The sequence below is a fragment of the Oncorhynchus mykiss genome, chromosome 11 (assembly GCF_013265735.2).
Source record: "Oncorhynchus mykiss isolate Arlee chromosome 11, USDA_OmykA_1.1, whole genome shotgun sequence".
Taxonomy (NCBI): Eukaryota; Metazoa; Chordata; class Actinopteri; order Salmoniformes; family Salmonidae; genus Oncorhynchus; species Oncorhynchus mykiss.
This window is the reverse complement of record NC_048575.1, coordinates 53,709,160-53,725,643: the sequence shown is the minus strand read 5'-3', so window position 1 is coordinate 53,725,643 and position 16,484 is coordinate 53,709,160. Positions and strand designations below refer to the sequence as shown.

At 41.6% G+C, this 16,484-nt stretch overlaps 1 protein-coding gene across 3 annotated transcripts in view; it reads right to left on the bottom strand.

Annotated features, from left to right (window-relative positions):
• Positions 1 to 16,484, bottom strand: part of slc15a4 (solute carrier family 15 member 4) — a 44,515-nt gene that overhangs the window by 21,776 nt on the left and 6,255 nt on the right. For all 3 annotated transcript variants that reach the window (XM_036935789.1, XM_021621374.2, XM_021621373.2), the window contains exon 6: positions 14,829 to 15,009. In XM_036935789.1, coding sequence (XP_036791684.1) covers positions 14,829 to 15,009 — 181 coding nt within the window. The remainder of the gene's footprint in view (positions 1 to 14,828; positions 15,010 to 16,484) is intronic.

Below are 16,484 nucleotides of genomic sequence, written 5' to 3'. Positions count from 1 at the left end.
AGTGCTGCACTTTTCTTTTAAAATGTTCTTATGGTAAATAAATGGCAAGAAAAGTCTTTGACCATATGAAACAAACATACACTAAATACATTTCCTTTTTACAATAGTAGTGGCACGGTGAGCATCTAGACAGCACTGTCTGTGTCCAAAGAATAGCATCAGAGGTGGTTAATATAACGATACAATAGCAAAACATCTAGTGTATATAGGTTCTGTATCAGACAGATTTTTCATTTAGCCTTTCTCACACAAACACACATCTACACCTACCTACAGTACCTAGTAGAGATGCACACAAATGCACACACACACCCATGTTTAGACAGTAAGTTGGTAAGTAATTCCTTCTGCAGGGTGCCTGTGGTTGGCTGTGGTTTATTAATGACAGTGCTGCAGTAGTGAGCGGGATCCAGTTGAGCTGGTCTGTCCATGGGAGGGAGGGCTGTGTCTCTGGGGTCTTCATTAGGCTCTGATGACATCCCCACACGGGGCACCAGCTAGCTAGAGCCTCTGGATCACTATCCCTCTATCACACAGTCATACGCCTCATACAGCAGAATGTAATGCAATATCTATACACTGCATTCATAAAGTACTCAGACCCCTTCACTTATTCCACATTTTGTTACGTTACAGCCTTATCCTAAAATTGATTAAATAAAAAAAATAAAAATTAAATTAAAATTAATCTACACACAAGTATACACATTTCCACACAAGAGGTTGGAATAATACTGTGAAAATGATAATGCCCTTTTAGTGTAAGATCTGTTTCAAAAGAACACCTGCAATTTCAGCCTGTTTGGTGGGATGGAGTTTTGGCCTACCTTATGACTTCAACAGGCTGTAAATTGGTTAATAAAGCAATAAGAGTTCCAAACCTCTCTGCCAATAGCAGCTAATTTTCAGTTTTCCCCTCCACAGTCATACCACTCCCAGAGAGTCCAAACACATTTCTTGCTTGGGAATTTGTCTTTGCTTAGAAGCCATTTCTTTCTTTTTGAATATTTTAATTGAAAACATTTACAGTAGATATGTTTCAATTGGCAAAACATTTTTATGAAAATATACTAGAATCTGCATGAAGAAAATACAGTGCATTCAGAAAATAATTCAGACCTCTTTTTCCACATTTTGTTATGTTAACGCCCAATTCTAAAAAATGTCCTCATTAATCTACACACAATACCCCACAATGACAAATTTTTGCAAGTGTATTAAAAATGAAAAACAGTTTTACATGAGTATTCAGACCCTTTGCTATGAGCCTCGAAATTGAGCTCAGGTGCATCCCGTTTCCATTGATCATCCTTGAAATGTTTCTACAACTTGATTGGAGTCCACCTGTGGTAAATTCAATTGATTGGACATTATTTGGAAAAGGCACATCTTATACAAGGTCCCACAGTTGACAGTGCATGTCAGAGCAAAAACCAAGCCATGAGGTTGAAGGAATTGTCCGTAGTGCTCCGAGACTGCACTGTCGGGCACAGATCTGGGGAAGTGCAGCAAAAAATGTCTGCAGCATTGCAGTTCCCCAAGAACACAGTGGCCTCCATCATTCTTAAAATGGAAGAAGTTTGGAAACATCAAGACTCTTCATAGAGCTGGCCGCACGGCCAAACTGAGCAATCGGGGGAGAAGGGCTTTGGTCAGGAAGGTGACCAAGAACCCAATTAACACTTTGAAAAAGGTCCAGAGTTCCTCTGTGGAGATGGGAGAACCTTCCAGAAGGACAACAATTTCTGCAGCACTCTACCAATCAGGCCTACTATAGTAGAGTTGGCCAGACGGAAGCCACACCTCAGTAAGGCACAACAGCTCACTTGGAGTTTGCTAAAAGGCATCTAAAGGACTCTCAAACCATGAGAAACAAGATTCTATGGTCTGATGAAACCAACATTGAACTCTTTGGCCTAAATGCCAGGTGTCACGTCTGGAGGAAACCTCGCACCATCCCTACGGTGAAGCATGGTGGAGGCAGCATCATGCTGTGGGGATGTTTTACAAGGGCAGGGACTGGGAGACCAGTCAGGCTCAAGGGAAAGATGAACAAGAGCAAAGTACAGAGAGCGAGATCCTTGATGAAAACCTGCTCCAGAGCGCTCAGGATCTCACCTAACAGGACAACGACTCCAAGCACACAACGACTCTCAGCATACAGCCAAGACAATGCAGGATTGGCTTCGGGACAAGTCTCTGAATGTCCTTGAGTGGCCCAGCCAGAGCCCAGACTTGAACCCGATCGAACATCACAGGGGAGACTCGAGGCTGTAATCACTGCCAAAGTTTTTTCAACAAAGTAGTGAGTAAAGAGTCTGAATATTTATGTAAATGCATAAAAAAAAATGGTGTATATACACACATTTGCAAAAATGTCTGAACCTGTTTTTGCTTTGTCATTATGGGGTACTGTGTGTAGATCGATGAGGAAAAAAACAATGATACACTTTAGAATAAGGCTGTAACGTAACAAAATGTGGAAAAATGTAAGGGGTCTGAATATTTCAGAATGCACTAAGTATAAAGCAATGACTACTTGGACTGTGTGTGTGGGCATGTTTAAAGCAACTGTAAACAATATTTACGCCACACTAGATACGAATTATCCTCTACAAAAAGGCTGTTAACGGTGTTCAGCTGGGAATTAAAAAGCCATTGTCCCACCATCCAAGGTCATAGCGGACACCAGCACATTTAATGTGCTCATATGCGTAGTGAAAATGTATGGAGGAAAGACATCCTGGTTGTGGTAAAAGTTTTCCAATCACATGGATTGTTATGATTGTGCCGGAAGAGATGGCTGCCATTTTATGGGCTCCTAACCAATTGTGCGATTGTGTTTTCTTGCGATATTTCTAACTTATTTTGTACATAATGTTTCTGCCATTGTCTCTTATGACCGAAAACAGCTTCTGGAAATCAGGACAGTGATTACTCACATCATGCCAGGCAAAGATTTTTTCTTTAACGAGTCGGAGTCAGAGGATTTACTTCGGACACCTGACAAGGCCCAAATCCCTGTAATTCGCAGGAAGAAGAGATATTGGGGACGTAAGTTGGGGTGCCTTGTAAGGACCTGACGGCGAGTGAATAATCCCCCTCTACCATCGGCCCTATTAGCCAGTGGAACCAAACTGTCATACTTGAGTAAAAATAAAGATACCTTAATAGAAAATGACTCCAGTAAAAGTCACCCAGTAATATTCTACTTAAGTATAAGAGTATTTGGTCTAAAATATACTTAAGCATCAAAAGTAATAGTAATTGCTAAAATATACAAGTATCAAGTGTAAAAAAAAAAAATCCTTATGTGATACGCTTCAGGAAACTAGGCGTATGTCGCGGGTCACTACTTCACAGGAGAGCCATTAGAAAAAACGTTTACATTTTTTAAATCAAAATGTGTCTTTTGGCAGAAATGCCTTCTTGAACATGTGAACTTTCATGTGCCTTTAAAAACAAACTTGTATGCCGTCTGTAAATACGAATAAAATTGTTCAATTACGAGCCTAGTTGGTTAGCCAAAGAAAAATGGAGCAACCTTCCCACTTGCCATGATTGGCTGAGATGCCGAGAGATGAGTTTGGATTGGTCTACCATTTTGCACACTTCTGTCTATTTGAGCTGGTCAGTATGTCTAGGTAATCCTGTCTAACGTGTAAAAAAAAACACATATTGTGTATTAAAACTGCATAAGTGTTGCTCTCAGTGGAATTCGAGTATGATAATTTAAATTTACCTGGATGTTAGCTACCTGCAGATTCATGCAGGGTGGTAACGCCATGAGTTGTGATTATCGTTCATTGTTTACCTAGCTAGCTCCACTGTGCAAGCAACCATTTCGGGTGCCTTCGTAAATTCAGTCTGGCCATCAACTCCGATTACAGAGCACTCTCGTCCGAGTGTGCCAGAGAGCGCAGAATAACCTATGCATTTACACTCAACACCGATTGAATATGGCCAGTGTCAGTAAACGCGAAACGCTCTGAATTTACGAATGGACAATCTGACAGCACAGTTGCAGTCACCAACGCTCTGGATAACATAACAGCCTAACCAGCTCTGCTTGGGCGAGTAATGTTCAGTGAGCTGTTCTCTCTCTCTCACTTAGATGTCTGGAAGTAGCTAGCAAGTTAGCTTGGGCGCTTGAGTGGTTAAACGATTAAAACATTCCCAAACCAGAAACCGTGGATTGATGGCAGCATTCGCGTGAAACTGAAAGCGCGAACCACTGCTTTTAAATCAGGGCAAGGTGACCGGAAACATGACCGAATACAAACAGTGTAGCTATTCCCTCCGCAAGGCAATCAAACAAGCTAAGCGTCAGTTTAGAGACAAAGTAGAATCTCAATTCAACGGCTCAGACACAAGAGGTATGTGGCAGGGTCTACAGTCAATCACGGATTACAAAAAGAAAACCAGCCAGTCACGGACCAGGATGTCTTGCTCCCAGGCAGACTAAATCACTTTTTTGCCCGCTTTGAGGACAATACAGTGCCACTGACACGGCCTGCAACCAAAACATGCGGACTCTCCTTCACTGCAGCCGACGTGAGGAAAACATTTAAACGTGTTAACCCTCGCAAGGCTGCAGGCCCAGACGGCATCCCCAGCCGCGCCCTCAGAGCATGCGCAGACCAGCTGGCTGGTGTGTTTACGGACATATTCAATCAATCCCTATCCCAGTCTGTTGTTCCCACATGCTTCAAGAGGGCCACCATTGTTCCTGTTCCCAAGAAAGCTAAGGTAACTGAGCTAAACGACTACCTTCCCGTAGCACTCACTTCCGTCATCATGAAGTGCTTTGAGAGACTAGTCAAGGACCATATCACCTCCACCCTACCTGACACCCTAGACCCACTCCAATTTGCTTACCGCCCAAATAGGTCCACAGACGATGTAATCTCAACCACACTGCCCTAACCCATCTGGACAAGAGGAATACCTATGTGAGAATGCTGTTCATCGACTACAGCTCGGCATTTAACACCATAGTGCCCTCTAAGCTCGTCATCAAGCTCGAGACCCTGGGTCTCGACCCCGCCCTGTGCAACTGGGTACTGGACTTCCTGACGGGCCGCCCCCAGGTGGTGAGGGAAGGCAACAACATCTCCACCCCGCTGATCCTCAACACTGGGGCCCCACAAGGGTGCGTTCTGAGCCCTCTCCTGTACTCCCTGTTCACCCACGACTGCGTGGCCACGCACGCCTCCAACTCAATCATCAAGTTTGCGGACGACACAACAGTGGTAGGCTTGATTACCAACAACGACGAGACGGCCTACAGGGAGGAGGTGAGGGCCCTCGGAGTGTGGTGTCAGGAAAATAACCTCACACTCAACGTCAACAAAACTAAGGAGATGATTGTGGACTTCAGGAAACAGCAGAGGGAACACCCCCCTATCCACATCGATGGAACAGTAGTGGAGAGGGTAGTAAGTTAAGTTCCTCGGCGTACACATCACAGACAAACTGAATTGGTCCACCGACACAGACAGCATCGTGAAGAAGGCGCAGCAGGAGGCTGAAGAAATTCGGCTTGTCACCAAAAGCACTCACAAACTTCTACAGATGCACAATCGAGAGCATCCTGTTGGGCCGCCCACAACCGTAAGGCTCTCCAGAGGGTAGTGAGGTCTGCACAACGCATCACCGGGGTCAAACTTCCTGCCCTCCAGGACACCTACACCACCCGATGTCACAGGAAGGCCATAAAGATCATCAAGGACAACAACCACCCGAGCCACTGCCTGTTCACCCCGCTATCATCCAGAAGGCGAGGTCAGGTGCATCAAAGCTGGGACCGAGAGACTGAAAAACAGCTTCTATCTCAAGACCATCAGACTGTTAAACAGCCACCACTAACATTGAGTGGCTGCTGCAAAACACACTGACTCAACTCCAGCCACTTTAACAATGGGAATTGATGGGAAATTATGTAAAATATATCACTAGCCACTTTAAACAATGCTACCTAATATAATGTTTACATACCCTACATTATTCATCTCATATGTATACGTATATACTGTACTCCATCTTCTGCATCTTTATGTAATACATGTATCACTAGCCACTTTAACTATGCCACTTTGTTTACATACTCATATGTATATACTGTACTCAATACCATCTACTGTATCTTGCCTATGCCGCTCTGTACCATCACTCATTCATTTATCTTTATGTACATATTCTTTATCCCCTTACACTTGTGTCTAAGGTAGTTTTGGAATTGTTAGCTAGATTACTTGCTGGTTATGACTGCATTGTCGGAACTAGAAGCACAAGCATTCCGCTACACTCGCATTAACATCTGCTAACCATGTGTATGTGACAAATAAAATTTGATTTGATTTGATTTGACTGCTGTTTTTTTGAGAGTTTGGATCAACCATTAAAGAGATGGGTGGGGCTAAAGCTTAAGAGGGTGTGAACGATGCTGAATGGATGTAGACAAAAGGCTCTCCAATAGTACCAAAACATTCAAAGGCCATTTCCACAAAAGTGAGTTTACAAGTTCATCAACTTTCAAAGCAAAATAACTTTCCCATTGTTCCTCAACTGTAGTGTATGATATACAATTTTGTAGCTAAGAGTCTCCACTTTTATCCACTTTTAAGACCAATTTGAGCCGGTCGGTCACATATTAAGCAAACAAGATGGCACCATTTTATTGGTTTTTAAATTTACGGAAAGCCAGGGGCACACTCCAACAGCATGTATGTTAAGTGAGTCCGCCAGATCTGAGGTAGTAGGGCTAACCAGGGATGTTCAGCTGATAAGTCTGTGAATTTGACTATTTTCATGTCCTGCTAAGCATTCAAAGAAAATGTATGGAGTAAAAAGTACAATATTTTCTTAAGGAATGTAGAAGTACAAGTAGTCAAATATAAATAGTAAAGTACAGCTAACCAAAATTACTTACATAGTACTTTCAAGTATTTTTTACTTAAGTACTTTACACCACTGCTATTAGCCAATGTGCAATCATTGGATAACAAAATGGATGAGCTCTGATCAAGACTATCCTACCAACAGGACATTAAAAACGAATGTTATGTTTCACCAAGTCGTGGCTGAACGACAACATGGATAACATACAGCTTGGCAGGGTTTTCAGTGCATCGGCAATATAGAACAGCTGCCTCCGGTAAGACGAGGGGTGGCGGTCTGTGTCTATTTGTAAATAGACATAGCCTGAATATTAGATTTTGTCTGTCTCGAGGTTTGGCCCGCCTGAGGAAGAGCATCTCATTATAAGCTGTAGACCACACTATTTACCAAGAGAGTTTATCCATTTCCCACCACAAACCGATGCCGGCACTAAGACGACACTCAACAAGCTGTATAACCCCATAAGCAAAGAAGAAAATGCTCATCCAAAGGCAGCGCTCCTAGTGGCCCGGGACTTCAATGCACGGAAACTTATACATTTTGCCTCATTTCTACCACCATATTAACTTCTTAAGGTATAGGGGGCAGCACTTTTGGATAAATAGCGTGCCCAATTTCAACTTCCTGCTACTCATGCCAAGAATATAAGATATGCATATTATTAGTAGATTTGGATAGAAAACACACGTTTTTAAAACTGTTTGAATCATGTCTGAGTATAACAGAACTTATGTAGCAGGCAAAACCCGAGGACTAACCGTTCAGATTTTTTTTTTTTTTTTTAGGTCTGTCTGTTCAGTGAGCTCTCCTTGGGAAACGACATTTCTTAAGCACTTGTTTTCAGTTCGTACCGCTTCCACTGGATGTCACCAGTCTTTGGAATTTAGTTGAGGTTATTCCTTTGTGCAATGAAGAAGTAGTGCCAACTAGGAAATGGGTAACACTGTTGAGAGTTGCGCAAGACTTGAAAAGTAGCGTTAGTTTCCGCTCGTCCTCTATTGAAAACAGATAGACCCGTCTTCAATTTGATCGATTATTAACGTTTAAAAATACCTACAGTTGTATTACAAAAGCAGTTTGAAATGTTTTGGCAAAGTTTACAGGTAACTTTTGAAATATTTTGTAGTGACTTTGCGCAATTTGAAAGCTGTTTTTTTCTGGATCAAACGCGCCAAATAAATTGACATTTTGGATATATATAGATGGAATTAATCGAAAAAATGACTAATTGTGATGTTTATGGGACATATTGGAGTGCCAACAAAAGAAGCTCGTCAAAGGTAAGGCATGTTTTATATTTTATTTCTATGTTTTGTGTAGCGCCTGCAGGGTTGAAATATGCTACTTTGTTTACTGTTGTGCCATCATCAGATAATAGCTTCTTATGCTTTCGCCGAAAAGCTTATGCTTCCGCCTTTTTAAAATCTGACATGTTGGCTGGATTCACAACGAGTGTAGCTTTAATTTAGTATCTTACATGTGTGATTTAATGAAAGTTTGATTTTATCCTTATATTTGAATTTCCCGCACTGCATTTTCCCTGGCTTTTGGCCAAGTGAGACACAAGCGTCCCCTATACCATAAGAAGTGAATGTACAACCAGAAAAAAAACATTTAAATAAAAACTCTAGACCACCTTTACTCCACACAGAGATGCTTAGCGTAGAAGGCTCTCCCTCGCCCTCCATTTGGCAAATCTGACTAACTCTATCCTCCTGATTCCTGCCTACAAGCAAAAACTAAACCAGGAAGTACCAGTGACTCACTCAATAAGGAAGTGCCAGATGACGCAGATGCTAAGCTACAGGACTGTTTTGCTAGCACAGACTGGAACATGTTGAAGAGTACACCACATCAGTCACTGGCTTCATCAATAAGTGTATCTATGACGTCATCCCCACAGTGACTATACATACATACATACATACATACATACATACATACATACATACATACATACATACATACATACATACATACATACATACATACATACATACATACATACATACATACATACATACATACATACATACATACATACATACATACATACATACATACATACATACATACATACATACATACATACATACATACATACATACATACATACATACATACATACATACATACATACATACATACATACATACATACATACATACATACATACATACATACATACATACATACATACATACATACATACATACATACATACATACATACATACATACATACATACATACATACATACATACATACATACATACATACATACATACATACATACATACATACATACATACATTACATACATACATACATACATACATACATACATACATACATACATACATACATACATACATACATACATACATACATACATACATACATACATACATACATACATACATACATACATACATACATACATACATACATACATACATACATACATACATACATACATACATACATACATACATACATACATACATACATACATACATACATTCCACAACCAGAAGCTATGGATTACAGGCAACATCTGGACTGAGCTAAAGGGTAGAGATGCCGCTTTCAAGGAGCGGGACTCTAACCCGGACGCTTATAAGAAGTCCTGCAATGCCCTCCGATGAACCATCACAGGCAAAGCGTCAATACAGGAGGAAGATGGAGCCGGTGTAGTACGATGCTTGTTGGATGTGGCAAACTATTACGGACTACAGAGGGAAGCACAGTCGCAAGCTGCCCATTGACACAAGCCTACCAGACGAGTTCAGCTGTTCCAGACAACTGTGATCATGCTCTCCATAGCCGATGTGAGTAAGACCTTAAAACAGGTCAATATTCACAAGGCCGCAAGGCCAGACAGATTACCAGGACGTGTACTCCGAGCATGCGCTGACCAACTGGTAAGTTTCTTCACTGACATTTTCAACCTCTCACCTGACTGAGTCTGTATAACCAACATGTTTCAAGCAGACCACCATGGTCCCTGTGCCCAAGAAAGCAAAGGTACTATCCTGTAGCACTCACATCGGTCAACACCATTATCCCAGAAACCCTAGACCCACTCCAATTTGCATACCGCCCCAACAGATCCACAGATGATGCAATCTCTATTGCATTTCACACTGCCCTTTCCCACCTGGACAAAAGGAACACCTATGTGAGAATGCTATTCATTGACTACCGCTCAGCATTCAACACCATAGTGCCATTAAAGCTCATTACTAAGCTAAGGATCTTGGAGCTAAACACCTCCCTCTGCAACTGGATCCTAGACTTCCTGACGGGCCGCCCCCAGGTGGTAAGGGTAGGTGACAACACATCCACCATGCTGATCCTCAACACGGGGGCCCCTCAGGGGTGTGTGCTCAGTCCCCTCCTGTACTCCCTGTTCACTTATTATTGCACGACTCCAACACCATCATTAAGATTGCCGGTGACACAAGTGGTAGGTCTGATCACCAACAACGGTGAGACAGCCTATAGGGCGGAGGTCAGAGACCTGGCAGTGTGGTGCCAGGATAACAACCTCTCCCTCAACGTGATCAAGACAAAGGAGATGATTGTGGACTACAGAAAAAGGAGGAACGAGCACACCACCATTCTCATTGACAGGGCTGTTGTGGAGCAGGTTGAGAGCTCCAAGTTCCTTGGTGTCCACATCACCAACAAACTAACGGTCCAAACACACAAAGACAGCCGTGAAGAGGGCAGACAACACCTATTCCCCCTCAGGAGACGAAAAGATTTGGCAGCTGTACCATCGAGAGCATCCTAACTGGTTGCTTCACTGCCTGGTATGGCAATTGCTCAGCCTCTGGCCGCATGGGGCGGCAGGGTAGCCTAGTGGTTAGAGTGTTGGACTAGTAACCGGAAGGTTGCAAGTTCAAACCCCCAAGCTGACAAGGTACAAATCTGTCGTTCTGCCCCTGAACAGGCAGTTAACCCACTGTTCCTAGGCCGTCATTGAAAATAAGAATTTGTTCTTAACTGACTTGCCTAGTTAAATAAAGGTAAAAACAAAAAAATAGCAGAACAGAGGGTAGTGCGTACGGCCCAATACATCACTGGGGCCAAGCTTCCTGCCATCCAGGACCTCTATACCAAGTGGTGTCAGGAAGGCCTTAAAAATTGTCAGACTCCAGCTACCCTAGTCATAGATTGTTCTCTCTGCTACCGCATGGCAAGCATTACCGGAGCGCCAAGTCTAGGTCCAAAAGGCTTCTTAACAATTTCTACCCCCAAGCCATAAGGCTCCTGAACAGCTAATCAAATGGATACCCAGACTATTTTCCTCCACCACCCAGTTTTACACTGGTGCTACTGTTTATTATCCACGCATAGTCACTTTCGCTCTACCTGTACATATTACCTCATCTAACCAGTGCCCCCGCACATTGACTCTGTACTGGTAGCCCCTGTATATAGCCTCTCTACCACTATTTTATTGCTACTACTTATTTTGTATTTTATTACTGTTATTTTAGTAAATAGTTAACTTTTTTTCTTTAACTGCATTGTTGGTTAAGGGCTTGTAAGTAAGCATTTCACTGTAAAGTTCTACACCTGTACTCTGCACATGTGACAAATAACATTTGTGACATTAATACGTGCATTGGTTCTCAAGTGTGCCACTGATTTGAGAAAAGGAATGTCTCAATCAAAATATTTTAGCCTGAATACATCAATGCAGCAGCCAGTGACAGACTAGGCTGGGTCTATTTCAAAGATAATCCACAGGCTGTAACTGGACTGAGCAGTGCTCTATGGTTGCAGTCAAACAGGACCAGAGTAGAAGATGCATGGCATCCCATCTACTCCCTATGCTATATAAGGATGAGAAAACAAAGTACACTTTTTGTTTTTTTCCCCAAGTCTGTATGATACCATCTTACCAGAGAGCTGTGTTTTGAATACCTTTGACAGACTACCTGCTGCGACATGAAGAACAAACAGCCCTGTGAAGGTCAGGTCCTCTTTGTAGAGGACAGTGGTGCTGGTCAAATATACAATACCTTCAAAAAGTATTCACACCCCTCAACACTTTAAACATTTTGTTATGTTACAAAGTGGGATTAAAATGGATTTGTCCTATTGTCAACAATCTACACACGACTCTCAAAGTGGAAGAAAAGGATTTATTAATGAAAAATAAAACACTGAAATCTTGATTAGATAAGTATTAAACACAGAGTCAATATGTGTTAATCACCTTTTGCAGCAATTACAGCCGTGAGTGTTTTTGGGTAAGTCTAACATGCTGACCAGACTGGACACATAGCGTGCGCGAGTGTTGCAAAATAAATGTAGAAATCCATGTTATTCAATTATTGCGCCAACGATCGTCTGCGTTGCCAAGGGCTAAAATAGAAGTAATTCCTATTTCTGACGCAGATCGCGTTGCAAGTCCTGCCTCTTCCATCTCCTCATTGGTTTATAGAAGCAGGTACCCATGTGCCATCTCCTCATTGGTTATACCTACGTGGGTGATTGAAAGACAAAGTGTAGATGCCAATCACCATATACTGTAAGTTCAAAGATGAAAAAGCCTGGAAGGAGGAGAGATGACTAGAAATGATTCGGTTGACCGTTTTATGTGTGGATTAACTGTCGGAGTAGAGGACCATGTGAATTTCAGGTAAAATAACAACTCAATGTTTATATCCCAGGACAAATTAGCTAGCAACGGCAAGCTAGCTAAATAGGACAAATTAGCAAGCAAGTGCAAGCTAACTAGCTAAATTGCCATACATGTTTAATGCTGTTCGACCTTTCCCCAAATTAATGTCATTGGTTCAGAGTTTGTTTTGATATTTTAACCTGTGTGTCGTGATCGCGTTTGGTGTAGGGGGACAAAATAAGTGCATGCACGATAGCGCACGCGCGCAGCCGGTTTGGGTTCCATGTACGAGCTTTGTATACCTGAATTGTACATTTGCCCATTATTCTTTTTAAAATTCTTCAAGCTCTGTCAAGATGGTTGTTGATCATTGCTAGACAGCCATTTAAGTATTCCCATAGATTTAAGCCTATTTAAGTAAACTTTAACTAGGCCACTCAGGAACAATGTCTTAGTAAACTCCAGTGTAAATTTGGCCTTGTGCTTTACGATATATTCCTGCTAAATGGTAAATATCTCCCAGTTTCCCCTCAAGGATTTTGCCTGTGCTTAGCTCTATTCTATTCATTTTTTTTATCCTAAACCCCAAACATTTTCACTCCGGTCCCCCTTCCGGAATTGGGGAACATCCCACGCTGCCTTTTTTAAAAATTACATTTAACCTTTAAGTCAGTTAAGAACAAATTCTTATTTACAATGACGGTCTACCCCGGGCCAAACCCGGATGACGCTGGGCAAATTGGGCCACGCACAATCACGGCCGGCTGTGATATAGCCTGGATTCGAACCAGGGACTGTAGTGACACCACTTGCACTGAGATGCTGCGCCACCCTGGAGCAATATAGGAATACGAAGAGTGGTACTCAGTGATGTGTTGTATTCAGGACAAAAATATATATTTTGCCACATTTTTGCAGTATTAGTTTAGTGGCTTATTGCAAACAAGATGCACGTTTTAGATGATTTTTATTCTGTTCTTTTATTCTTTTTTTCCTCTGTCAGTTAGGTTAGTATTGTGGAGTAACTAATGTTGTTAATCCATCCTCAGTTCCCCTATCACAGCCATTCAACTCTGTTTTAAAGTCACCATTGGCCTCATGGTGAAATCTCTGAGCGGTTTCCTTCCTCTCCGGCAACAGAGTATTGATACATCATCCAAAGCATAATTGATAACTTCAACATGATCAGAGGGACATTCAGTGTCCTTTCAGCTTTAAAAAAAAGAGGTCTACCAATAGGTCAAATCCAGTCTGGGAGGCATTGCAAAACCTCCCTGGTCTTTGTGGTTGAATCTGTGTTTGAAATTCACTTCATGATTGGGGGACCTTACAATTATCTGTATGTGTGGGGTATAGAGATGGGGTAGTCATTCAAAAATCATGTTAATCACTAGTGCACACAGTGAGTCCATGCAACTTATTTAGGCTTGCCATAATAAAGAGGTTGAATACTTGACTCAAGACATTTCAGCTTTAAATTGTTAAATAATTTGTAAAAAAATAAATAATAATAATCTACATTATGGGGTATTGTGTGTAGATCAGTGACACAATCTCAATTTAATCAATTTTAAATTCAGGCTACAACAACAAAATGTGGAAAAAGTCAAGGGGTGTGAATCGTTCTTGAAGGATCGAATCCCCGAGCCGACAAGATAAAAATCTGTTGTTCTGCCCCTGAGCAAGGCAGTTAATTAACCGCCAACAACAACTGCTCCCATGGGCACTGATGACATGGAGGTCGATTAAGGCAGCTCCGCGCACCACTCTGATTGAGGGGTTGGGTTGAATGCATTCAGTTGTACAATTGACTAGGTATCCCACTTCCCTTTCACTCCCTTTCACTCAAATTACATTTTAAAAAATAAAGTTGTACGAACGTTGAATTTTTACAAATGATCCCTGTCTTGCTATCCTTTCCCTTCTCAAAAGTCATTGAACATGTTAAACATGCACGTCATACTGCTTAAGCAAAGCAACATTGGCTTGCTTGTCCTGTTTGCCTCGTGAGTCATGACTCCTGACCCTGACATCTTCTCAGCGACAGAATAAGGAACAGCAACATCTCATTGAGAGATGAGATCAAGGAGATGGGTTTTTCCCTAACATGTGACATTTGAAATGTGTGACATTTATTATGGTGAACAGTATGACTGTGACATTGTGAAACTGTGGGTTGAAGAGGATGTGGGGTGGTTTAAATGGAAGATTTACTTGCATGATCTACCATGACAGGCTCTCAAGACATGCCAGACACAGTAAGGATTAGCTGTTGCACTCCACTCACCAGCCGCCACAGCTGACCACATGACAAAGAACATCCCCACTGCGATCCTCTTGAGGGAGGAGGGCAGCAGGCCTCTGCGTTTGAGGATGGGGTCCACCACTTTGTCCTTAAGAGGGATCAGCATGAGAATAAGCACTGCGTCGAACATTGTCAGCCAGGCGGCAGGGAAGCGGAATGTGATCTGTCAGGAATCCAGAAGAAGACAAACATGAGAAACTATTTACAAGAAGTGCACAAGGCATGGAAAACAATACAGAGAATGTCAGTGCACTCCTGTCCAGTTCCTCAGGGGTGAGGGAGTGATGTGCTGATGGCCTTGACACCGTGTTGGCGCCCTCAGCTGGACAGAACTAAAACTGAACCAAAACTCAAGTTAAATAAATATATTCAAATAAAAATTAAAGTATAGTTTACATCTCACAAAATCTATTGCACACAAACTAAATCTGGTAATACCATCTAAAGAACAATTAATCATGTATTAGAATAATTCAGAGTTACGTGGGTAACATACTGTCCCAGCAGCAAATATGTTTTGGTGAAATGATAAACAAGACTTTTGCAATAGCAATTAGTGTTAGCAAAATTCCAGAGATGGAGAAATTATTATCATCATCATCAAAACATTCTATGAAATTATACATATGAATACACTGGATAACAAATGAATCAACATGGAAAACATGTTTTTTAAAATCTTTTATTTGAAACGTAGCCTACAATTGAAAGAAAATGCTACAGGAAACTGCAAGGCGTAGTCCTTATTTATTTTGCAATTCAAACGTTAAGTGCCTCCTGAACTCTCAAACCATCTAGTTTTAAACATTTGATGGTCCTGTTTATTCCCTGATTGAATTTACATTTCTTAGACTAACCGCTGGTAATTTATACATTGTGCATCCCCCCTCATTATCATATCCAAAACATGAAAGAGTGCTAAGTATTTGCACCCGGGTGAGTCTAGTTTGATTGGCAGAGGTGGCCCAGTAGCGACCAGAGGGGGAGCACATTAACATCGGTAAGTATTAATTAAGCAGAAAAACTGCCCAGACAGTGGAATGGCTCTTCATCCTGCAGCTACTCTTCCCTTGGACTGAGTATGCAGAGAAGTGACCCTAAAAACACAGGTGGACCAAACTTTTGAGAGTGTTGGTTTTTACTCAAGAAGTCTCTGCACTTTGGAAGACTAGCATTAATTAAATAATTACTTATTACACTTTTGGACATTTCTGCCCATTACCTTACAATGTGCAATTGTCAAGAAAGTAATTGAACCAGAAAGAACACACATAACTGCCTCTCTACTATACACATTTGGCCTTGCCTCAACACTTACACATTAAAACTAACTGGGAGGGGAAAAATACTATAAAACTAATTTATTTATTATTCTGGCCAGTAATATAAAATCTTCCATTTCCGCTTTGATGTCTTCACTGCTTGCCTTTGCTTTGCCAAGCTTACCCTGGCTACCTGCTCTCAGCTATCAGAGTAGGATATGATTTCATGAAACAAATATATTCTCTGCAAATTACAGCTCAAATGTATCTCCAGAATTAAAGGCGCACAACATCACTGTGGTAAAGATATCTGATCTCACTTCCATTTTCAATTTGATGACTGCTTAGAGTATGGTAAAAGCACTTCCTTTTTCTG